Source organism: Thunnus maccoyii, chromosome 10 (assembly GCF_910596095.1).
Source record: "Thunnus maccoyii chromosome 10, fThuMac1.1, whole genome shotgun sequence".
Lineage (NCBI taxonomy): Eukaryota > Metazoa > Chordata > Actinopteri > Scombriformes > Scombridae > Thunnus > Thunnus maccoyii.
The window spans coordinates 20,447,637-20,474,104 of NC_056542.1; the positions used below are offsets into that span (position 1 = coordinate 20,447,637).

The 26,468-nt window shown below is 40.0% G+C and overlaps 1 protein-coding gene across 1 annotated transcript; it reads right to left on the reverse strand.

Annotated features, from left to right (window-relative positions):
* Positions 1–8,329: 8,329 nt before the first annotated feature.
* Positions 8,330–13,447, reverse strand: tent5ba (terminal nucleotidyltransferase 5ba). The gene is made up of 2 exons (XM_042424080.1): positions 12,992–13,447; positions 8,330–9,905 (listed from the first exon to the last, which is right to left on the reverse strand). The coding sequence occupies exons 1-2, from the start codon at positions 13,145–13,147 to the stop codon at positions 8,877–8,879; spliced, it is 1,185 nt and encodes a 394-aa protein (XP_042280014.1). The 5' UTR covers positions 13,148–13,447; the 3' UTR covers positions 8,330–8,876.
* Between the last annotated feature and the right edge of the window lie 13,021 nt (positions 13,448–26,468).

Genomic DNA, 26,468 nt, shown 5'->3' on the forward strand with positions numbered 1-26,468 from the left:
GCATGGTTTAATGCTTGGATATTCACTCGAGTAATTAATTGGAAAACCCATTGTGTTCTTGCTAGAGACCAGAAACAGTTTTATCTTGGGAATCATTTTTGTATGCCATCAGAAATATATTTCCCAACACATCTGATTTGGTTTCATTATCTTGTTATTTCTTTTTAAATTTGATTCAAGTGGATTATGGGATTCTTGAGAGGCACCTGGAATCAATTCTTCTCTTGACTTTTACTGCCAGTTAATGACATTTATAGCCTGTAGTGAACATGGATGCATTTTTATATTTTGATTTTTAAAAACCGCACAAAAGACAGTCTGTCAGCAGTGTAAACAATAATATATCAAAATCTGTTAGCACAGAAGGCCATGTAATTTCTCTGAATTTTATAACAGCACTGTGACATTTTTACAGTTTTGTATGAAATAGAAGAAAAAGCGCAAGTGAAGAGTTTGGTTGAGGCTGCCATAGTCTTTTTGACAGTTTCCTGATGGTTGATGTTGATGCGTACTGCAGAGGGACAGGGTTTGGAGCAAGAAGCATATATTTCAGAAGTGAAACATAAACTGGCAAAACAAATCACTGATTTATGTGTTTTGATGAGGCCTCATTTTCCATCTGATCACGGTTTCAGACAGAGACAAATGCAGTTTGACAGAAATGTTGGTTTCTCAGTGGGAAATTGCCATCCTCAGAAGTTCTCAAATGGCCTTGGACCACCATCAAGACATGGAGCATTTTATGATTTCGCTTAGATTAATATCAACATAAAGCCACGGATTTATTATAACCAGATCAAGCCGATGTGCTCAGTGAACTAGTGGCCAATAACCCCAGTCATTCGCAGCAGGAGGCAGATTGTGGGGGTTGAGCAGCCAGACAGCAGCGGGGGTGAAGAGCAGCTCTGAAACATGTGGAAAACTCGAATCTTGGACTTTTACTGGGCCCTGAGTAAACAAACCCACATCAGATTGGACCTAGGTCCTCGCACATGAGTCACCACCATTGCCCGTCTCCCGAAAACCCGACATGGAGATCTACAACAATCCTCCCTCCACAAGTGTTGAAGAGCACAACCAAGCCCTTCTCTCAACATTACACTCCCTGTCTTGTTCCAGGAATGCAGAAAGGAGGACATCAGTGAAAGAGGCCTTGATGATGGGCTCCACATGACGTCCAGGAGGAGGAGGATTTCACATGGCAACCATCACTGGAGCCCATCAACTCATGAAAAGTCCTTCAGATCACTTTTCAAGATATATCCCGTGAAGGAAATACTGTTTTCAATTTGAGTAGAGAGTGGAAACACCCAAATATTTAAAAAAAAAAAGTTGAAATATTACAATAAATATTTAATGCTTGCCTAAAGTGGAAAAGTTGGTGTATAAACGAAAAATAAATGTGACAAAGGGCAAAGGAGACAGACTCGACAGATAAATCATGACATACATGAAGCATGTGACTTAAACAAAAAGCAGGCAAAAACATCAGATCTGTGAGGATTGTAACGTTACTTTCTCAAATTAATACATAAAACAAAGAGAAATATCATATTTCCATCACATTTTCCACATGGTTTTCCATCCTTTGAGTTGACAGGTACTTGGAAAATTTGTGCTACCAAATGTTCACCTTGAAGAGCTCAACAGAAGTGGTTGAAATTTGGTTGAAATTTGTGATATATTTGGATGGAAATTTGGCTAATGTTGCCACAAGGTGCATTTGATTACTGCTCTGGAGCTTTTGATCATACCACATCATCTTCCTTACGGTAAATGTTGTATTTCTATTTTTATAGCACTCTAAGGATTTCTCTTCCATGTTGTTCAAAAGATTGAAAAAAGATGAAAAGTTCATTCTTGGCCTTGGAAACAGAAGATCAGGAATAAACTTCCATTCTCAGCTTTTGAGTCAACACGGACAACAAATTGACAAATTAGTACTTCCTTAGGGGACCATCGCCATGGTCACAATAAGAACCACACGATTAAGGGTAGGCGATGATTGTGGTCAAAGAATTTAAACAGTGTTTATTTGCGGTTGGAAACGGGAAACAGTGTTTTCCTGTTTTACAGTCCGATGTTTTGTTGAGGCATCTATCTACCCCCAACCCCCTACCATGGATGTATTGACTCCTTCTTTCACAGACTTTGTTGCTCAAAAATAACGTCACCTGATTTCCTTGTTTTCTCCCTCATAATTACCACGATTGCTAGTGGGCTTTGTCACTTGAACATGCTGTTTCGGAAACTTACTGAAACCAGTTCTGTCGTTTCTCTTGGGAGGACAGTCTCAGGTTTGGCAGGAACTGCTATAGTCTAAACCGTCCTAAACAGGCATTTTTCTAATGTACTTTATGACCCCACAAAATAATGTACTTAGCTAATAACATGACACTTGCCTTTGGAAATAGCGCAGGCTCACTACTCTAGGTAGTAAGCTAGTTAGCCAGGGATGCTAATGTTTGCAGCTTAGGCCACCATAGAGAAGATAAAGACTGTTTGATGCATTCCTCACACTTTTGCTTGTGTTTTTTGGTTTTGGAAAAGTTGTGTGTTTAGTGAAGAGGTAATTCCATGACAACTAGGCTAAACCCAGGAGGATGGGGTAATACGATCAAAAGCTCCAGGACTGCTACTAATGGACCTTGTGTTGAGATTGTTTTGAGAGCTGCTTTTTCCAAGTTCAAGAATGAACTTTCAAACTCACGTACATAACGTTTGTCATTGCATGAGACAACAATAGCGTATAGTACAGTGTAGTGTTTAATCTTGTGTGTCTGTGTGAGTGTGTAGTGGTAAAATAACAAGCTATAGTTTGATCTTGATCTTTGCCGTGGAGCGGAGGGTGGTGAGCTGTTATGTTCTCATTTATCACTTTTATAGTCGTATGAGGCGGATGTTATTTCATGCTTTTGAATCTTTTTAATCCTTGCTGACAGAACCTTTTTTATTTATAGAAGCAGACATTTGTGCTTATGTTTCTGGCAGAATTTATGATTGTGTTTTAGTGCAGGAATCTAAGGGCCAAGATGAGACCAAAACAAAAAAAATATTGCTTACTCTCAAAAACACAAGATTATAAGATTTCCGATAAGGGTTTGCTTTGTGATTTTAGTAAATAAAGGACAGGGGCATATTGATTATAGGACGAGGATGATACACTGAGTTGTTCCACCTCAGACATTACTGTGTTTGGATGGGGACAGAGTGGAGTATCGGGCTGGGCACTGCCCCCCTCAGTGGGTAAACTCTACACACTGCAACCATTCAGTTGGCCCGGCGCACTGGATAAAGTTAGGATTGTTTGTCAGCGGGCTGTAATGCCAGGAATGCTCAGCGCTGGCTCCCCCCGTGTGTGTGAGTGTCTCTCACACTTTATTTTGTATCTCCAGCAGCAGTTTGGATCTGCGGTGACACCCCCATGGTCCCTGAACTCTGAAGTCAAATAACTGATTCCGTTTCTCTCCTAAATGCTATTTTGGTACTCCGACACACACACACACACACATACACACACACACACACACACAAACATCTCAAATCACCCCACCCTCTGGCTCCCACCGCCCCAGTAGAGAGTATCCTGTCTATAGTCTGCACTGGCATTTTCTAGCATGTTCCATCCGGCTGTCATGACATCACTGTCTAAATGAGGAGATACACACAAACACATGAGCACACACACAAACACATGAGCACACACACACACACACATTGTCTGATGATTCACAGCTTGAGTCAAACCCGTGTCCAGCTGCACCTCAGTCCTGCTGAGCTCCTCTAAAATTTATGTCTGCTGTTTGAGATTTTTGATAGAGATTAAAAATATTTAATCTTATCTTGAACGCGAAAGAACAGGAGACATTTAGTTTTCATGCAGTAATTTCCCATGCAGACATACTTATAAAGATTATAGGTTGTTAGTAATGGTTTTAATAGTGATTAATACATGGTTTATTAACATGGTTTATTAAAGCTATACAAATCAGTGAATTTAATGGAGTAGTAAGACATTTTAGGATATTTTCTTACTTGCTTTCGATACCACTCTCATGTTGATGTGCTAAATATGAAGCTAGACTAGACATAACAGCTGGTTATCTTGGCTTAGCATAAAGACTGGAAACAGCTAGTCTGGCTCTGTTCAGAGTTATCTCACCAATTAACATGTTGTATCATGTTTGTTTAATCTCCACACAAACAGAAATGTAAAAGCGACAAGTTGTGGTTTTACAATGGGCTATAAACTCTATTGAATCAGTCAGTAACAATGTTGATTCAGTATTGTGGGTTTTAGTTTGAAGATTCTGATTTAGGTTCGTTCATGTACTGAACACTATTCCAGAGAAAGGCTAGCCCTTTCCCTCTGCTTCCAGTCTTTGTGCTTAGCTAAGCTAATTGAGTTCTGGCTCTAGCTAAATAATTAGCATATTGACACGAGAGTTGACACCAGCCTTCTCATCTAATGCTCAGCAGGAAGGCAAATAATCCCTGTCAAACTGTTCCTTTAAATCTTGCATTAACTGATTTTTTGGCCACTATCATCTACAACTATCATCACTTTTTAAGTAACTTGTTAGCAAGAAGTTATTATTATTTCCACATCCAGCAGTTACAGAGAACCATTAGCAGTCATTTGAAGTCGTGTCTCTGTCCATCTGGAGAATGTAAGTCCAATATTCACTCTCCATTAGCTCTGTTTTTGGTCTGGAAATAGTGGAAATATCATATCCACTATGTTCACCAGCTAGTGGCTAACTGTCTGTTTACTGTTTGGTGCTGAGCAGCTGAGAGTGGACCAAAACAGTAAAGTTGCAGCTGAACCGCTTAACAGTTGAAACTTACTATAAAACTCCGTAAAGTCGAGTGGATGATAATTCTCTAAAGGGTCATCACAGTGAGTGATGCCTTTGACATTATACATGTTCATTTAATACATTGTTATTATGAAAAATATTGATTATAGCTGCTAACCAGAAATAAGGAAAGAACCTTTCCTGAGCTCTATGACCCATTACTAAATGGAAAAGGGCTTTAGCACAACCAAGCCAGAGAGAATTTATTACTTTGTTGCTGTCCAGATTTCCATGTTTTCATTGCTATGCAGGGGAAAGCTTGTATCTCCAAGTTTGGGGATTTCCATGTTTTCAGATAAGTTAGAGAAGTACAAGCTTTTCTGTGAAATAAAAAAAATGATCCAACCTTTTATGCTTTTAGCCCTTTCAAAACCCATCGAATATCAAAAATGGAGATTCTGGAGATACAATGATTCAACCTGACAAAAGCAGCCAATACTAGTACTGATGTTTATAACTATATGTTAACGGCTCATTGTAAAGTGTTGGTTTCCACTTTATATGCACTAAGGACATAGCTCTACCACAGCTGCTTGGAGTCTTTCCCCTGATGAAGAACTGGTGATGAACTTGCGGATATATCTGAGTGCTGCGCCCCAGCAACACAGCAACACACAGACAGCAACCCACACATCTCCTCCAGCTGAAGCTGCACTGTCAGCTTGGTCCAATCATGCAGTTCAACAAAGACATGTGTTTCCCCTTTGCACCCATCAGGATGATGTCACATACACATAGTCATGCGCTCCCCGAGTACAGCTTAATTTAAAACATCTTCATATCCTGACTCAGGTCAGCGTGATCTGGATTGAGTCTTTAAAAGTTTTGCATTGGGGGAGACAACACGGAGAGAAAGTATACACCAAACAGAGGCGCAGAGTGAGAAACTCCCTGTGGATAATGGGTGAGTGGGACATTATAATCGCCCCCTTGGGTGAATAAACCCTTTTACAGGAGAGGTAATAGCACAGATACCAGACCAGGGTGAGTTTGATTTGTGTTGTGGCAAGAAATTATGAAATCTCTGTCATTACTGCATCTCTGTCCTGTCATCACCCAGAACCTCAGCCCACACACATACTCTCGAATTGAAGCCCAAATTAAATGTCTCTGAAATCTTACACTATTATCTCCTGGAATAAAATACCTACCTCTGTTATCTAGACACAGATGTTGATAAAATTCTTTTTAATGAACTGCATTAGTTCAACTACTACTAGTTTTTCTCTTAAATATATCAGAAATTAAGAGTGACATTTTCTTATTTATACTGATGTTTTGAAAAAAAAGATAAGTAGATCAGGTTTCCATATTGTGTTCAGTGCAACTTATGTGCAAAGATTAAATGAAAGCAATGAGCACACACCCCGGGAGGGTCTCATTTCAGTGCTTTTTGTGAGACACACCACACACACATACAGCACAAATGGAACAACTTATCGACAGCACATAACACTCGGACATCGAGCCAAAACGAGCAGAGCCAGTTAAGTTTCATTACTGAGTAACTTCACACCAGCCAGATGAGGGGTTCCACATTCATTGTTTATTTCGCAGACTAATATGCGTTGAATGTAACCTGAATATTCCATCCGATCCAATCGGAGATAGAAAAAAGGTTTTTGACAAAGATATCGAGTGATGTTAGATTCAAAACTCTGCTGTCGGAATCGACCTCGAACCAGTAAGAAATCATTTCCAGTGTGTTTGCTGCTAAACTGCAACCAAAATAACCCTCAAGCTCAAAATATTTTAGTGCTCTACAAGCCTTTTTATCCTTTGTTAAAGCAATATGCTGTTTACATCATGAAGGGAATGATAATCGTGTTCAGGGATAAGCACACGACAAGACAATGAATAACAAGTCATTGATATCAAGGACTCTAAGTTTCCATAAACTACATGTCACAGTGTAGGAATGTAAATTAGTACACATAATGCTGTTGTTTGGGTGATTTGCAAAATCGGTCCATAGCTCCTGAATCTAGCAGCATTTAGAAGTCATGACCCAAAACCTGCCTGTGGCATCATGTAGTTTATTAATATCTGCAAAGGTTTAATGTTGGCACTCAATGAACTATCAAATCCATTCATTTCAAATTACACTCAGAGTTACAAATATAGAAAAACACTGCATCATCTCTACTTGTTTGTAATCAATTGTAAAGACTTCCTTGAGTCCTAACTGTGTTCAGCTACTCCTTACAATATTTATTGTATCAATCAAAATTAATCATCTTCAAGCTCTGACTAATGTTTCTGGAAATGAAAAAAAATCTTACAACTTTGACAATAAACGAGCCTCTGTGCGAGCAGACGACTCACCCACATCCTTCATTTCACTGCACATTTTGTAGAGGGACTCTATGTGATTTTAAAAGCTTATTGTAGTTGCTGACATTCCTAATAGAAATGTGTTTAATCAAATTACCACAAACTAACATAAATTAAGTATTAATTCCAGCATAGGAGTACGGTTGTACCAACTCAGTGGTGATTTGGAGGTGAAAGGGTTCATGCACATTGCACAGAAGGCCATGCGTGCAAGAGAATATGACAAAAAGTGAAAGAAGAACATTAGAAACATTAAGAGGCCTACGTGACTTTGTATTGGCTTCAGCACTTTGACTATATTTAACTTATTTCTATGAAGATAAGGCAGTGTATATGAAGTCTAAAATTTCAACATCTGACTTTGAAAAATCTTGTCAGAGTTCACTGAGGAAAAGGAATGAATGGGTGTGACTCACACTTATGGCAAAATAAACTTTTCTTTTTGTTCTCAGTTTGCACACTAGCTGTAAATATCAAGCCAAATGTGACAAGTACAGCTTGTGAAGATCCGGGATCTGCTAATAATCTATATGAGCTGTGTTGTTTACACCATCTTTTAACAGATTTAACCATTTTAGCTGCAAAGATTTTTGATTTTGACTCAGACAAAATGACACAGATATGGTATCAGTCAAGCAAACAGGGCTGGGTTTCCAGTGGTAACATGGGTGGGAGAACAGGCCAGCCTTTGTTAAAAAGCTTTAGTATCACGGAGGAGAGAGAAGCCATTGTGCTTTAGAAAAGCCTCCTTATGGCTCATGTCCTCAGATTGTAATGGATCCTCAGCCCCAGTTTAACAAATGCAACTCACTACCGCCAACAGTATATGCATTTCAATGGACCTGGTTACTGAAAATAGGCCGCCTTCTTGTCATCAGCTTATCAAGTAGAGGACAAACATCCTCCCATCCATCCTTCCTTCCATCCATCCATCCATCCATCCATCCATCCATCCATCCATCCATCCATCCATCCATCCATAGGAAAATATACAAGTTGACTGTTTGGACGGGGAAACAGTTAAGATAATGACCACTTTAACTAACTACAGTCATCGAGACCTAAGAACTGAAGATTAAAATGTCATCGTTCATTACAGACCAAAGTTAAAATAAAATAACCACAAAACAAACAACTGGAGTTTTTTCTTTTTTTTAATCTCACAAAAATGAATGCTTCTGTTCCTGAAAAGAGAGATAGAGTAATCTAGAAAACATTGAAAGCACAGTTCTCACTTTACAGATGTTTTTTTCATTTCATGGTTCATTTTAGGCACTTGGAATCATAACAACATTCCCTTTCTGAACAAATCTTTGGTCCGGTATGTAATTTAAAAAAATAAAGCCAGAGTATGAAAATAACTCCAACTTCAATGTTTGTTTCCTCAAAAATGTATTTCTGACATATATAAAGCTTCATAAAGACTTTTTTTTTTTAATACTTAAATAAGATATTATCGCTACATCTCAGAAATGACCAGCAATCTTACAGATGTTTTGCAAGAGAAAAGAAGTGAGAAAAATTCATGTGTTGGCTCAATCAGATGTACAGCAGTACAGGATTGTTTTCATCAAGTCACATTTGGCAAACATGGGTTTCTGTTTTTGTGTGTTTTCAGTCCATTTTCTTTGAAAGATACAGAGCAATGGAGACACATCCAACTCTGCCCTTTATACAGTCAGTTCAGCTACAGGGCAGCCACGTCTGATATGAATTACTGCACGGTGAGACCTGCGGCGGCTGCACGTGCGCAATGTAGTAATTGCTGAAGTTAATGTCCTGTATGTACGGAGCTGGCTGGTAGTAACAGGTGACGTTTGTCACAGTGGGGATGGCGTTCTGCTCAGCTAGCACCCTTAGCGCCAGCATGGAGATGAGGCTGAGTGTCTGGCGCCGCTCATGGCCCATCAGACACACGGTGCTCTCGTTCACTACTTGGTGCAAAGTCATCAGGCACTCGTACCGTTTGTGCTCCATCCCAGCAAAGTGGTTTTGCAGGTAGGCCTCCAGTTTCCTCTGCTGTTCACCAATGTCAGGGAAGTCAATGAAGAAGCGTGAGCACATGTAGCGCTGCATCTGCTTCATGTCCGCCTCCGAAGAGGGCCGAAACCCTCGCACCAGCAGGTGGCAGTACTTCAATAACCCGCCGCCTCTGATTTCTTCGGGGCTTCGTGTAGCTATGGTCCTCTGACACAGGTGGTCCATGGCCTCCTTGAAGTCCCCATACACACTCTCGCCGATCACAGTGGGGTGAAAGCTCTCAGACATGGGCGTCTCTGAGCAGCGGTCAAACAAGAGCAGAGAATCGAGGCAAATCTGGAAGGAGTCCACGCTAAATTCAAACTGTCGCCTTAAAGAGTCCACAAATTTTAGCTCCACATTCTTGCCTGTGTTGTTGGACAGCGAGATGAGGCTCCAGCGGTCCGTGTCATTACAGACTTTCACCAGTTTCTGTACATAGGCTTCTTTGAGGGTCAGTGCCGTGATCCGCTCTTTAGAGACCCCAGCTGGCAGGAAGTCCAACAGGCAGTCCAGCACGACGTCTTTCACCAGACGGAAGGCCTGGTCATCTTTCAGCGACACGCCAAAGATCAGGTCGAGGTCCTTGTAGCCCAGTCCGGTGTCCTGGTGGAGCACATGGCTGGCAGCGGAGCCGTTCAGCCTCACGTCTTTGACACACACACCCCTCTCCTCCAGCCTCGCCCGCACCACCTGGACATGGACGAGAGAGAAACACAGCATGTCAGCAATCATAAACATCAAATGAGACAATGTGAGTGTAGGTGAAGGAGTGATGAAAGTAATACACACTCCTAAAAAGTCTCAGGTTAAACTGTTGAAATATGACCAAACAACCTCCACATGGCCATAGTGGAAATCAATAGTTTGTGAAGGTGAAATCAATACTGCTGCTCACAAAAGTCCATTTCATCACCATCAGCTTCAGTCTAAATGAAACCTAAAGAGCCCAAACAAAGAGCAGCAGAGCTGGTGTGTCTGCGCTCCAGGTCCATCTCCCTCTGGGTCAGATTGTCTTATCTTATCACAGAAATAAGATAAATAAGACTGTGGAAAAACAGGAGAGAGATACAGAGAGAGAGAGAGTACCAGTGTGTGACTGGTGTCCAAAAAGAAAACCCTGGCTTTAGGCTACAGCCTCACATCCTCAGGTCATTAAGGGTCAGCAGCATTTCCCTTCCTCTGTCCCAGTGACCTGTAAGATGTTTAAACGAAAAGCGTCTCGGCTCAGTGCCGCCACATTTGAAGAAGATGATCTACATCTGGGCAGAGCTGCTAACATCACTGCCAGCGAGCACAAAGAGAAAACACTTCTAAGTCCATAAATAAAACATCAAAGATAGATTGAGCTCACTTGTCTGAGGGGGAAATGACAATCCACTAGTGCCATAAAAAACGTATTGTTCTCAAAACATTTGGAAGTGATCAGAGAAGATCTGAGCAGTATAACACATCAACAACTAGCTGCAGCTAGTTGTTGATAGCTGGCAAGCTATTTGAGAAGTTTGACATTTTAATTCACCGTATACCAGGCACACTTGATGCTAGAGCTAATGGACTGTAAGAAAAACAAATAAATGCCTGGCAGATGCTACTTACAGTATACGCTATGCTTGTACTCTTTACGCTATTCCACTGAACAAATAAAAAATGCAGACAAACTCAAACAATAAAACCTGCAGCGCAAATTAGCTGTCACATACTCACACACACACAATCCTAAATCTCCCTTCTGGTACTGACCTGTCAGATTAGTGTCTGTTAACGCTCTCTCCCATGGTGATCAGATAACGAGCTGGCTCTATTTATACACACTGGGTCAGGCTACAGACAAACATTTGAAAGCAAGTCAACCCCTCAGAAGCAAGGGACAAAATCATAATAGCAGTTATGTAATCATTGTAATCATTCAACCATAAAACAGCGATGATTGGGTTTAAATTCCAATCAGAAGCAATAATAATGCCAGCTTCCATGCTGTGTTATGTGACATCAGTCTGAGCCAAGGCTCAGAGTTACACCTACACTTAACACCTTTACTCCCTCTGCCCTCTTGCAACAAGAAGTCAAATCGTACGTGCTCGGATACAGGTGAGTGGTTTAGCCCCCCAGCCTCTGGAGTACAAGTATGCTCCTGCTGGCTTAACATTAAACATACCAGAGACAAGATTGTCTCACTGTAAATATAGAAATAAGTGAATACTAATTAATAAAAGGTGAGTGTAAAAGTGTAAGGAGTTGTATTCTATAGACTGGCTCACTCATATCTTGCAAATGAGGCCACAGGTCTGTGTTATGAAGCAATTTATGACAGAGGCTGTTGTTATCTACAATTATAGCCCTGTAACTCTTTGGACTTCATAGCTTCATGATGCTGCAGTGGACGTTAGCATCCCTCTAACCCTGCAGCGGGACAAAGGTCTCGGTCACTCTCAGTCATGCCTCATGTGATGGGTAACAGATGAGACACATTTACAACATCAGAACCTATAAAACACACTTTAAAGCTATAAATACACTCATTCTAGTTAGTCATGACAGGAGATTTAGTGATGATCAATGTCCAGCAGACTGTTCAGACAACCACTAAATGAATCTATATGGCAGATGGCAGATTTTTAGCAAAATAAAAATTATACAGGGTTTCCACAAATCCAGGGGAAACAAGAGTCCCCACATTTGGGGCTCAAACCTGCATTTAAGCCTCCTGCGCACTCAATGGAGCATTCATCTTTCCACAACCACAAGCATGAGCTCTGGGCTTCACAAGCTTGTTGAGCTCATCTTAAATATGTCAGTTTGTGAATGAAAATGGAAAAAAAAGGGGGGACTACCTGACATGACTTTGCCATTAGAGATCAGCGGCTATATGTTCAGTTTGAAATTCTATCATAGCATTTGCTTTACACAGCCAACTATTTCTCCAGACTCTGCAAGGGAAGCGCAATGCGATCCAGCCACAATGCATAAGAGGCTGGAAATGTGGAGGGACTTTGACACATGTCTGTTTTATACATTTTAATTCAAACCAGGGGAGTTGTTAAGGCTGTAAGTTTCCCTCTGTGTTTCCACCAGTCTGCTGCTTGAATGCGAATATGATGGGCAGTCAGACAAATCAGCACTAGGGATGGCTGTTAATTTTGATTATACTGTCTGCTGGGGCTAATGCATGGAAATTATACATTTCAATGTAAATAGTGGTCATTTATAACTATATATTATATATTAGCTAGCTAAGGTGAGTTACATACTACTATAGACACGATTGAGTCGTAGTTTACCTCAAAATAGTTTAAAAAGATAATTTGTGAGGCAATAAAAAGCAGTGCTGGAAAGATGTTTTAAACGAGGAAAAAACAAGGAAACATGGCAAAAAAAAAAATATGATGTAATCTGTTACAAAAATACAATTAGGAAAGGAAGGATAATAAGAATCTACAAAGGTATCCTTGGAGGGTAAATGGCTCCTAAAGGGGAGTCTGGAAGCCACCAGGGTACTTGTTTCCTGGGAGACTTAAAAGAATAATCATCATTTAAATTTAACTATTTAATTCCTCAGATGTTATAATGAGGGAATATGTAAGTGTTTGATTCACTAGTTTAACTGTATTCACTTCCTGCACAACTATAACGCAGTCAGATGTGATATTACATTTCATTTTAATGCATATAAAAGCATATTATACACATATACATATGATTTTATATGTATTAAAATCCGCATCTAAGGACATAACCAACAGTAGGCTATAGTAGTATATGTGTGTGTGGGTTTCTACCTGAACAATCTGGCGGGGTCGCATGGACAGAGTGGGGAAGTTTCCTCGGCCGTGGATGGGGACAGCCTCCCCGAGGATCGAGTCCAAGCGCTGCACCTGATCCCAAGACAACACGCAGAACGGCCGACTCTGATCCGACGCATCACCGCAAGACATGGTGATAACTTTCAACCCCCCTCCCCAAAAAAAGAAACCAGCAGAATGTCAAACAGCGTTTCCCCCCGAGCTCAGCTTTATCTTCTCTCTCTTAAGTGAGATATTCCTCTTGGATGTCAGGTCCGATTATTAATCTTGAGGTGAAGAGTTGAAAAAGTTTAGTTTAGTGAGAGGTGTGGAGGTTAGTGCGGGATCAGCTGTTTCCCCCGGTGTGCGCCGCTAAATTCCGGTCAGTCTGCAAAGAAGCGATTCATAAAGAAGGTCCAGAGGGTTTAAAGCCTCCTCATTAGCATGAGCTCTCTGATTGGCTTCTGTGTTTGGTCATTGAGTATGGACGCCCTGTCTACAGGGAACACCCTTCATGTGACGTATTTGACAGCCTCCTCCCCTCTCCATGGTGGACCCTGCATGCTGACAGGGTTTTCCCTCAAACAAGCCTCATAATCTAATAACCTAATGATCTACGTTGCTTCAGAAAATGAGCGCTTATTATTGATCAAGCGTCTATGTCAGGTTTGAAAGCAGATGAGTAAAATATGATCGATTACAGAGATTAGATCACAGATGTGCAACCTCTACTTTCCTTCCTTCTGGTGTATTTCTTTATTTGCACAGGGAATGTTTGCAGAGCCTGCAGGATGTTTTTTTTTTTCAGCAACACCCTGTTTCATGATCATACAGACGTATAGACGCTCAACATCGACAGTCACTGACTGCAGGCCTCCACTGCTGACACTACACGAGATGAGAAAAGGGTTTTACTGGAGAGCACTTCAGCAACGGCTACTAATCACTTTGACCAGTTTATATAATCTGAATCTGAAGATTTAACTTCCCAGTCACAACCTCAGTTTCTCTGCCTTATTGACCTGTGAGACATTAAAACAAACCGAACGAGCAAACCCCTCATTGCCAGTTGTACCTGATTTTTTCAACCAAAAAGTTTTTTCTTTTTTCTGTTGCTGTTTCATTTGAATTAGACCTGAACCAGTCCATCTTTCTGTGTCCAGTAATTCACAAGTATAAGGCAAATATTAAAGATATTAGAGGAAATTTTAGCAGAAGTTTTTATTTTTTAACACCTTTTGTTTCTTTTACTGACTTTTTTCTTTTTTTTCTCCCCTTTTTTAAAGTCCCCCTCCACTCTTCCTGTTCCTTCGCTTTGGATGTTTGAGCTTCACTGTGCAGAATGATGTATGTGCAGAGTTTCACACTAGAAGCTGTTTTCACATTCATCTGCTGAACGTGTAAAGTTTCTCTGTGCTCACCATAAATCTGAGTTAAAGGTGGTGTACATACAAGCAGTATTTGTGACATTACAACCAGTTTGGAGCCAATCGAGGGCCAATAATCAACCTACACAAGCGTGATGTGGGAACTTGAAGCCTCCAATGCACAAAAACTGAGAATGAACTTTACAGCAAAGTAGGAGGCATCTTGTGTTCGACAGTTAAACTTTTGAAATGAAACATATTTGCATATTTATAACTTCTGGATGTTTCAGTGAGGGTGAAGGAGAAGATGTCATTTTAAGGATTTCTATCAAGGTAACTGAACAAAACAAAACAAAACTGAACAAAACACATCAGAAACTATTTATTATTCCAAGCAGATGACTTTTATATGTCCTAAAACATGTCTGGAGGGGATCTTTGAATAAAATATATAACATTTCAAACATCAAAGCAAAACTACATGGCTCTTGTTTTAACAATCCCTATTAAAATGTAGTCTTCCTCATTCATGTGTCTCTATTATCACCTACGCCAACATCACAGTTTATAAAAGAGTCTGTTGTGTGGACTGTGCCCAACAAAACTACTAGCAAACATGCAACACGAATGCATGTGATTTTCGAGCCTGTTAATGATTTAAAAGAGCTCATGTGCAGTCTGATGTATAAAACAGACTCCATAAAGCATCCTGGCAATCCATCATCTACTTCACTGAAATCCAGAAGTCACTTGTCAGTATTTAAACTATGATAGCAGGCAATTAAAACTGTAAAATCTTGCTTGCTGATCTGTTCGTCTGTGTTTAAAGTGGCGAGCTGGTACCTTTGACTTGCTTGTTTATTCAACCGATGGAAAATTAAAGCCGACAACCACATGAACAATCGTTCATTTACTTTGCTTGTGATTGTGCAGGGGTTTATGAAAGGGCTTCGATAACCTGCGATGCCCTTTTCAGCTTTCCATTAATGTTTCCAGATACCTTCCTGCCATTTCTTTCTATCCTGCTTCCTTATCTACAGCACAGGGTGTTTTTTTATTTGTTTTGGTGCTGATATAGAGGCATTCCTCTGGTGTGGATAGAACATTTGTTGGCTTTGTATGCCATGTACTGTATGTATTGCGTCTCCTGAGGGATACAAATGTATTGTAGTGAGAGGAGGCCTGATTTCAGATAGCTGTCAGATGCCTTCCTGTTTATTTCACTCCTCTGAATATCTTAAATCCTGCAGTCTTATTTGCATCAATTCTTACAGGAGTGGACTGTGTAAAAATCCGGCGTGTAATCCAGTAAATGCAGTAAAGATCCCTTAATGAAGCACCTCATACAATGGCAGACATTACTCACAATAGCAGACGTTACTCTTGAGTGGTGAGAAGGCCTTTAGATTCTGCTAGTATGTTATTTGCCAGTGAACAATACACGTGAAACCCTTGGTAATTTCCTCTTTTAATATGACCCAAACATATCATATGTCATGTCAAAATCTCTAACCGCTCATGTCTACATGTTTACACAGCATGTTAGTGCACTTGTAAAATGTTTACCAGAGAGTAAAGTTCACTTCATGATTGACCTGTGTGGGTTTCTTGTGATGCAGCAGACAAATGGAAACACATGCACTTACGCACTTAGGCACGCACATCATAATATTTTCCCCAAACATATCTGCGTGTGTGTGTGGTGTGTGTGTGTGTGTGTTTGTAAGAGCATGTTCGGTTCACACACTCCCAGCTGGAGGTTGACAGTGTCTCACGAGCCTCAGATAGGTCAGGGTCGTGGGCGAAGCGTGGAGTCAGTCTCTGCGGAAGATAACCTCAAATCCTTTGATGTCAACATAATGCTGTTTCCGTGGCAACAGCATCCACGGTCGTTGGGCAGCTGGGCAGAGGTGTCTCCAGCTGAGGGTCCTGCCAGGTGCCGATGTGAGACATCTGCGTCATCTGGCTATAAATAACCTGCAGTGTGGCAGCTGTGCATCCTGCGAGAGAAGGCCAGCTTTTACCTGAATGTGAAACACTTGGGGAAGAGAGGAACAATGACGGCAGATAAATGTCAAGCCACTTGACATTCTCAGGTTCCCCTCACAGTCCCATGTCCGAGGCAATCGGTTGGATGTAAAGTCAAGACAGTCATGCAGTGAAAGAAAAAAATGATTTAGACAAAAAGCCTGCTGAAAAGTATATATATATATATATATATATATATATATATATATATATATATATATTAAGTCAAATTTTTATTTATATAGCTCAATATCACAAATTTGCCTCAAAGGGCTTTACAATCTGTACAGCATACAACATCCTCTATTCTTACACCCTCAATTCTAATAAGGAAAAACTCCCCCCCGAAAAAACCCTGTAATGGAAAAAAATGGAAGAAACCTCAGTAAGAGCAACAGAGGTGGAATCAATTTTCCAAGGACAGTCAGGAAATAGATGTTGTGTGTACAGAACAGACCAATATAGTAAAATTACTTTATGAACAGGATGACAACATATAGATAAATAGATAATATTTACGGAGAATCTGGTCAGAAGGGCATCGAGGAACTTCAAACAGATAGGACCTCCTCTCACCATGGAGACTTGGAAAACAGGAGAACTTACGTCACGCCATTCACACACGCAGAAGGAAGAGAGACAAGGAAAACATACACACAGAAGGGAGAGAGAGAGAGACAAGAACATCAATCACATAGGTGTTTGATGCCCTTTTATTTTTCTTGTAGTATTTTTGTGACGTTATATCATTGTCATTGGATCCTCTGTTTATGCCTGAACTGACATCCTGTTGGAGCCATGACAACTGAGACTGTGAGTCTAGTAGGTGTGGTGAGATAGCCAGTATTTAAACACACCTTAAGCAAATGATGCATTAGACACGTGTGTGTTCCAGTCCTATCCATGATCAAACATTAGGAAACAATCTGGCAGTCGTGAACACTAGAAAACCTTAAATGAAAGACATTTTGTGGTTTGTCTCCTCTGTATTTGTGTTGGATAAAAGATGTCACAGTGATTTTTGTTGTTGTTGTTGTTCTTCTTGCCAAATATCTTTATGTGTCTTTGCCTCGTTGGCAGCAAGAGGAAGAGGAACGATGTGGTAGAACGGGCCTCTCTCAGTGGACATCAGTCCGCTGATGTCCCTGAAAATCGATGTTGCCAAACAACAAGCAAGAGTCACAATGATCAATTGTGCGAAGACAGATAAAGCTCTGTCTGTCACAGTGACTGAGTTGTGATGCTCTTCTCTTATGAGTCTGTCAGGGCTCCTACAATCTAAGTGAATTATTTGCCCCCGAAAAGACTTCCCTCAGTCGCCTCCGGGCGCACATTATACTTGAAGCCTTTGCTATTATTAGAGTGTGCGTCATGTTTAGCTTTGGACAGTACTGACATAGCTGAAATAGTGATACAGCGGCTGTTATTACATTGCATGTCTGACACTACATTGCATGTCTTTGATTTTGCAGTTATGTCAGCCAACATTAACAAAACCAGTTTGATTTTGTTGCTTTTCAGGCACAGTCTGCCTTGGCAGCAGTTTGTATATACAACCAGGTTGAGTTGACCAGTCAACCTGGACATCAGGGCCTACCTGCGATAGAGAGAACCCGCGATAAGAGTTCGGTTTACTTTTCACCATTTGCTCCTGCTGACAAATCTATGGGACTGTGGAACAAGGTTACGCAAGCAGCCGTGCTGCTGACGTCAGACTGCCTTCGCTGCCTGCTTGATTGATTACAGTAGTGCTTGGAAGAACAGAGCTGTGCACTCATTGAAAAAACAAACACACCAAAACACACTATATATTCAAGTGCCATCATACACCAGCTCTCTGCATTGTTCAGAACTGAGCAGTGAAATGAAAAAATACCAAATATATATACACTATTTGCTGTTGATCTCATGTAAGCTTTGTTACTATTGTTAGACTGGAATCAAATCATGACCTACTGTAACCAAACCCAACCCTTACATACTGTTCACATTCTGACCCCTCACAGTATCCCTTCATAATTAGTCTCTATACCAAACATCTGAACCACAAATTTATTTTTAATTCATAAATACCTCATCAGTCATTAATATATCCTCTTAGAGGATGCCTGGCCTATCCTGGCAGTGGCAGTGTCGATAGGACTAGAGCATCTAGCACAGTTCAAAAATGCAAACTTTGGTCAATCTGTTTTCTAGGTTAAAGAAGTGGTGATGTGGAATTCTATACCCACAAACATTAGAGACTCAGGGAGCTTTGCAGAGTTTAAAACGAGCCTCAAGTTTTGGCTAAAGTCAGCACAAAAGTGTCACCACCAATCATTGCTTGTATTTATTGTATTTGTCATTATATTTAATATCTCACACTGATGGCTTCTACTGTGCTGTTTTATGTAGTGTAATTGTTGTTCTGTGGTTGTTTTTTGTCTACTTGCCCAGAGACAACAGATGTAAATGAGCTATAAGCCAACTCCGGTGCAATTACTTTTAATTGTGCACTGTCCCTGTAGAGAAATAAACAATAAAACTAAAAAAAAACTAAAAACTAATGAAGCTCTCAGAGAGCTGAGAGACTATGCATTAGGTTTTACGCTATTTGTGGAGGAAAAACATTTACAATCACATTACATTATATTATGGTCATTGAATTGTAATAAATTCGGGTCAAATTTAACCCCTCTATGTATAAAATGTGTATCAGCTGCACAAAAATAAATTTGAAATATTAAAATATTTTGTATATTTTTGGTCATTTCAGGAAATTTAATTAAATTTCAGGCTAAAAAAATGGTGTTTTGGGGTTTTTTCCACTGCTCTCAAATGTACAAATTGGTCAAATTACGTCTGAACAGTAATGTAAAGGCTAATTTTATGCGTGTAAATAGTGATGATACAGTATTTCACAAAGAGCATGTTAACGCTGGCTTAAGTAATAAATATGTTCCCATCAATCATGTTGAAAATAATCTAATGATAAAGAATCAGTTCTGTCTTTTCATCCTGTTTTTGTGTTTTTTCTAAGTACTCAACCCAGAGAGCTGTGGCTTTATTCTCATATCACCATTATGCCACAGTTCTGACTTGGGTACCTTGGGATTAAGGGAGGTTATTGCATAGCTGCAGTGCTCTGAAGCTCAACGGTCAAATATAGTGTTTGACTATGTATTATATAAGCCGCTCTGACTGTACTGACTCTGAGGTCGTGTTGACTGCTGATGGCATTATAGAAAGAGAAAAATGTAAATCAAACAGTGGCTGAGGGTTTAGAGACATGAGAAAAATATACAACAGAGCAAGATAAGAAATTCCTTTAGCGCTTGAGATAAAAACGTAATTTCTACAATAAATCAACTTGCTTTCATGAGGTAGAGCAGAGAGCTGAGGGTAAAAACTGACTCTTTGTCATGCACACATTCTCTCCTATATCCATATAAATTATCACTCTTTTTCTTAAAGCCAAAAACACACATGGATATTTCAACACATGTGACTTATTCCCGACTTACAAAGGAGCCCAGTTAGAAGAGAGGAATGTATGACCGCGGTAATAAAACACCCTCACCTCCTTCTGTATGTCTGGGACGTCCTAACTTGGATAGCTTCCTTAACTGGAGCTTAAATCATGTTATGCAAAGGCCCCACAGCCACCCCAATAGGGTAGTTAGGTTCCCTGTTGCAAATCACTCTGTCAAATACTACAATAAAGAAAATAAACCCCAGTTTGCTTCACTTCCCAGCTTTGGTGTTCCCTGTGGGTTCTCGCTCTAGGTATAATTCTCCACTGATCAAATACTACCAACTACACTCCAGGGACTTAGAGACAAGTTGACAGCTGTGTACAATGTACAGATCTACGTCCTTGAATAACCACTAAGGCAACAAATGCAACCGTAAAAGCTTATAAAATAAATATTTTGTGTAATTTTCTCAACACATGAGCCTGGTGTGGACATTGCATATTAAAAGCTACCAGGGAAGCCAGCTGGCTCCGTCCACTCTCTGCAGCATTTACCAGAAGCGAGGGGGGGAATCCCTATTTAGCAGCAAGCTCTGATTTCATTCCCAGAAATCCTGCTCCTGTAACCTCATCCAGTAGCCAGAAAAGAGAAAAAACTCTCTCTGAGGGTGATAAAGAGTGTAACACGTTGCAGTCAATTGTGTGGATTCACTGGACACCTTTGGGGTTAAGCACAGCAGAGATACAGAGTGGTCTGTAAAGGTCATGATCATACTAGCTTGACTCATGTTTGACTAAAAAAGCAGAGCCACTCTCACTCAGGTTAAACCTCCGTTCAAATAAGCAACTAATAAAAATATATTAGCAACACGTTTTCTAAATCATCATCCAGATTTCTGAAATCCTCTTCCTGGACGGCTTATGGGAATGGGCAAAACTGTATCCCATCATGCCGCGGGACAGAGAGGGACAGCTGGATGTTCCAAGAAATACAAAAAGTACACTTTACACTTTCTAGTACACTAGATTAATAGGTTTATGATCTGTGATTTACAGGCATTTCCAAACTCATGGCAGGTGTTTGTTAAAGATAACTAAACTAAATACTGAACTAAAACAAACCTGGCTTGTTTAAAAGATTCACGCAAGCGCTCCGGTGAAGGGCTGAGATTTATGTAGCTCTGTAACTGAAAGCAGGCATGTAGCACACATGGCCAAAAGCTGTTCTGAGTTACATACTGTGGAGCTATGAGTAGCGACTGGGGCTCAGACACTGATCAAAAAACCACTCGACATTCACCACACGGTCTCAAACATTTTACAATACATTTCAAAGCCTTGTGGCCTCCCGACACAGACTATCTGTAGTGTTTTACTGTAGAGCAAACCTCTCTCTCTCTCTGTGTGTGTCTTTGCTACCTTTCTCCCCTTTACGTAACTTTCTTTTAAGTAACATAGGTAAACACGGGCGGAGATATGGAGCATTTAACCCATTCTTGCCTTGTAAAGGTTTGCTGTGGCCTTTTAAATCAAACAAGCTGAGAATATGTCTGGTCATGCCCTCTCAGTGACTCAGCATCCATTATCTATCTGTTCCTCCCACCTTCTTCTCCACTCACTTTTATTTCATTGCTACATATATATCTGATCCATGACCCAGTGCCTTAAGTACATTGGACTTTATCAGTTATTGCATAACGTTAACCTGTACATAACCAGATCCTTACAATGTTTGCATTTCTATAGTACGGCTCCATAAACAAAGTGGTGGAAGAAGTGTTCAGATTTACTTTACCATGTGGTAAAAATGCAAGTAAAAGTTCTGCATTTAATATTTTACTTCAGTAAATATATATATATATAAATATATTTAAAGCATAAAGTGAAACTAAAATGGGCTTTGTTAGTGTTTTATTATTATATGACTGAATTATAATTAATGGTGTATTAACAGGTAAGCAGCATTTTAATGTTGGTTGCAGTAGAGCTCATTTTACCCATTTTACCCATTTTATAAAGCTTTGGGCGGTTTAATTTGCTGTATAACAATGCATTGCATCTTACTGTATGTGCTCAATATAGGTTTTCATCATCTGTAATGTAACTAGAAACTATAGCTGTCAAATGAATGTATTGGAGTAGAAGTATAAATTAGCATAAAATTAAGATAATCATGTAAAGTACAAATATTGTCCTGTGCAAAAGTTTTGGGCACTCAAAGTAAAGTGAAGATGCTTTCAAAAATAATGCCATGAATAGTTTTTATTCATCAGTTAACTTCATACAAAATTCAGTAAACAGAAGAAAACCAAAATGAAATCCATACTTGGTGTAACCATGTTTTGCCTTTCAAACAGCACCAGTTCTCGGTACTCTTACTCACAGTTTTTCAAGGTACTTGGCAAGAAGGATGTTCCAAGCATCCTGGAGAACTTGCCATTCTTGCAGAACTTGCAGTTCTTCTGTGGATTTAGGCATCTCGGTTGTTTCTGTCTCTTCATGTAATCCCAGACTCACTCCATGATACTGAGATCAGGGCTATGCGGGGGCCACACCATCTGTTGCAAGACTCCTTGCTCTTCTTGTCTATGAAAATAGATGTTTATGAGTTTGGCTGTATGTCTGGGGTCATTGTGATGCTGCAAAATAAATTTGGGACCCATCTGAATCCTCCCTGATGGTATTACATAACAGAGAAGAAGCTAAAGTACCTAAAACTTTTGCACAGTACTGTACATCCAAACTGTACTCAAGTAAATGTATTGAATTACTTTCCACTACTGAGTAAAGCAAAATCAAACATTGTAATTATCTGCTACAGAGACAACTTTAGTGGTTTAACTTGTAAAGCTGCACAATATAAAATAATCAAATATATTAATATAAATATATAACATACAGATTTGTTTTATTAACTTGGCCACACAGTCCACTAAGACAATGTATCTTAAAATAAACAAAAGATACAAAAAAGGTTGTTATTTTTTTAAATCACCTCAGGATTAAAAAAGACACAGGATGCTTCACATCTAATTACCTAAAATAGATGCCACTTTATCTTGACTTAAAATATTATAGAAATAAGATACTTTCCACTCTTGTGCTGTATAAACTCTCAATAGAACGCACATTTTCAGTGTTAAAATATATGTCAAAGTGTGTTTAATATGACTTCTATGGTCAGAAACTGTCATGATGTGAGTGTGAGTGATAGATGTTCACTGAATAATGTTGAAATTATGGTTTATTTTATGGAGAAAAGTGCACTTTGATGCCTTTCTGTCTCTTTAAAAAACAAAGAGCGATGAGTTTATCTGCTTGAAAGTGAGCCTTGATATTATAAAAATGATCTGTCAGCAAGCAGAGCATTGTTCAGTGGATTGATTGAAGCCATATCTAACAGTCTGCATGATAATGGCTGTGATAAGGGCTGACCCTGTGTTACCCTGGTACACTGCTCCGGTTCCATGGCACATAGTCAGGTTTCCATGAGGAGCTCTTTCCATTTTACCGTGTAATGCCAACACGTTTCCACTGCAAGAACCAGGGATATCTCATGTTTTTTTGAAATTCACTCACAGTATCTAATCTGCACACTGAAAAGAACAAACACTCACATATCCAACAACTGCACTCCTTGCAGTTTGGCTGATATGGTATCGTGGAAAAGTAGAAATTAATTTTTATGATTATTATGACGACAGGAGAAAAGGGAGCCATACCTTCATATCAAGATCAAGACGTTTATGTAGAACAGCAGAAACAGCTGCGGCAGTCTGATACAAAACACAATAATCACACAATCTAAATATGCCTAAACTATTCCAACCTAAGATAACCTGCACACAGTGAGCTGCACTGTCAGATCTGCCTTCTGAATCTTTTAATACAGTGGATCTCTCAAGAAAGCTTATACAAAAATAAACCAAAAAAATAACGAACTGAACTGATCTACCCTTAATCTTTAAAAAGGGCTTCCAGGGAATTTTTTAGGTGTTCACACACGCTGTCCACAAGGCACAATGCCCAAACACACACAGATAATCAAATCCACCCATGTTACACCCAGGGATGTTCCCGGAAAAGCAGTATACAAACATATGGATAAGTACTGACCAAACTCCACAAACACACACACAGACATACTAACTAAGTTGTCATGGATCTACAATTAGTGTCGCCTCGGATGCATGAGTTGCAACAGTTTGATCTACGTTGACCCTAGTTAAGAGGTCAAACACACACACACACACAGCTGGAGGAGCAAAAAACTTTTCTTTGAGAAGTTTTGTAGTGTAAATCTACTGTGGAGAAAATACAAATACGTAAAAACAGTATTACAATTCAACTTTTAGGATTCAGAAATTTCAACCACCGTGTGCAAGTGATCCACAGGATTCAGTTGTTTCATGTTTCACTGGCAGTGGTGCTAACTATTCCTGCTGGCAGCTGCAGCCTGCTGGCAGCTGGTTTATTCTGCTCAGTACAGGGTTAATTATATCCAGCTTCACTGCCCAGCACAGAGACGTGCCATTAGCTCTCGAAATCACAGCAGCACTGATGCTGACAACTGCCCTGACTGTGAGTCACCTGTTTTTTTTTGTCACTGAGCTACTTCAGTTCTGCTCTGGTCAGTCCAGTAGGCGATGAGGAAAAGACTTGTGAGAGTGAGACACACGGCTGCACACATGACAGCGGGCCAAACGTGGCTCGCTCGAAGAGGAACGAGCACGATGATGAATCAGAGTGGATGACAGCCGGAGGTAAAATTGGTAGTGGACTATTTCTTTGAAGAGCTGGAATGTATTAGTTTTAAGTGAAAGAGCTGGCTTTCCCTGATGTTTCGGTTACTGTATGCTGCTCATGTGTTCCAAGAAAAAGAGAAGGATTCAGCCAAGTAAAAGTGTCACATTAGAGACTGAGGTTTTGTCTGGGCTGGTCCTGTATAATGAGCACATGTCCACTGAAAATAATGGAACAATTATCCATCTGCTGGTGTGAAAAAAGACAGCCTGTCTGATCTAACCCCATCTCTGATATTAAAAAAGTCACCTTGGGTTTAATTTCAATACATCCTCTTTTTCTGCAAACCAGCAGTAAACTGGACACTCACCCCTTGCTGACTGGGTGGCCTGCTCTGCCTCTACACCACACCAGCATGATGCACTCCAGCAAGCGAATAATCACCCGCAGTCACATTTAACTGACAAATAAACTCCACTAGACAGAGATGACCTGTTACTTGTACACAATTTTCAAACTCCTCTCTAGTTTTTTTTTTTTCTTCTTTTGCACTCCATTTTTTAGTCTTAGGGCTGTGATCAAAATGCAACACAGCTGCTGAGGCAGTGAAGCGTTGGCTTTTTCTTCCTGCAAGACCCTGAGCCAAAGTCTGACCATCTGTTTCATGTTAAGATATACAGGGTGCCCCAGCAAGGAGTCTTTTGAAGTCCAATGAGGTAATAGATACATTAAATGTGTAAGAAATCCATTAAAGTTATCATATATCAAGACAAATACGTTGTTCTGCTGTGCAACAGTCTGTGCTATGCAACCATGACATCCTGTCTGAATCCAGCCTGAGCTTTATCACCAGCTTATGTTTGCTCTCTTTTTTCTCCCCGTATTTCCTGCTGCATTAAAATAATATTGAAATGTATAAAACACAATTATAGTAAAGTGAAAACTATACCGAAATTGCCTCCAAATCTTACACAGTGTTACAACATTATAAAGCTATTTGACACACATTTATAGGATATCAGGCAACAGAACTATTGCATATTATTATAACAATTCAAAACAATGCTATTTGAAAGGTGAATAATCATACAGGAGGCACCAGCTGGCATATACAGACACAACTTTTTTTTTTTTAAGCTTCCAAAAGAAGTGATTTTTGAAGGACTTTAAAGCAACTTTCTCACTTTCCAGCATACACACACTGACAGAAGTCAGACTCCCTCAGCTGCCGGGGTCCAGCCATCGTGATCGCCGGCCTTCAGGCAATTTTACTCCAGTTTTCAATTTCAATAATTACAGGCAAAACTGCCTCCTAAAAAGTATAACCCTGGGCACAGAGTAAACATCATGTCAGCAGCAATGCCAAGGAAACAATTTACGACAATGTGAAAGATGATATTCTGTTTTGTGTGGCTATTCACGAGGGAAAAAAGCTCTCTCAGCCACAGTCTAAAAGACTTAATCTTATTTGGTGGGAATGCATCTCAGGGCAGATGGAGAGAAGACAGCAAATGTTTTTATCAAAATCCTTCTTCTGGTGACCGGTGTGCAAGACGATTTATCTCAATCATGTTTTCCTGATTTTACTGACAGAGTTTTCTAACTACATCACCTCATTGCAACACAGACAAATCAAAACACATACATGTATATTTCTAAGCTGTCTTTCTAGGTTAGTTGTGATCCACACCAGTGATCACACCTCACACAGGCTCTTTTCATTACTGGATGTTTGCCTGTCTGAACACATGTGGTCAACATGCATCTCTTCATTGTTTCCATGAGGGAGCAGTCAGAATGGATGACTGTCATTGATTTACTGTGTGTGCTATTGTGGAAATAACCCCATAGAGAGAAAAAAACGAGTCCAGAACAAAACAGC

What these genes read in the sequence shown, in the direction of transcription:
- tent5ba (XM_042424080.1), bottom strand. Translation starts at nt 13,147, where the DNA reads ATGTCTTGCGGTGATGCGTCGGATCAGAGTCGGCCGTTCTGCGTGTTG. An exon ending in GACCCCGCCAGATTGTTCAG is followed by an intron (nt 9,906 to 12,991) that starts GTAGAAACCCAC and finishes GTCCATGTCCAG; the next exon opens with GTGGTGCGGGCGAGGCTGGA.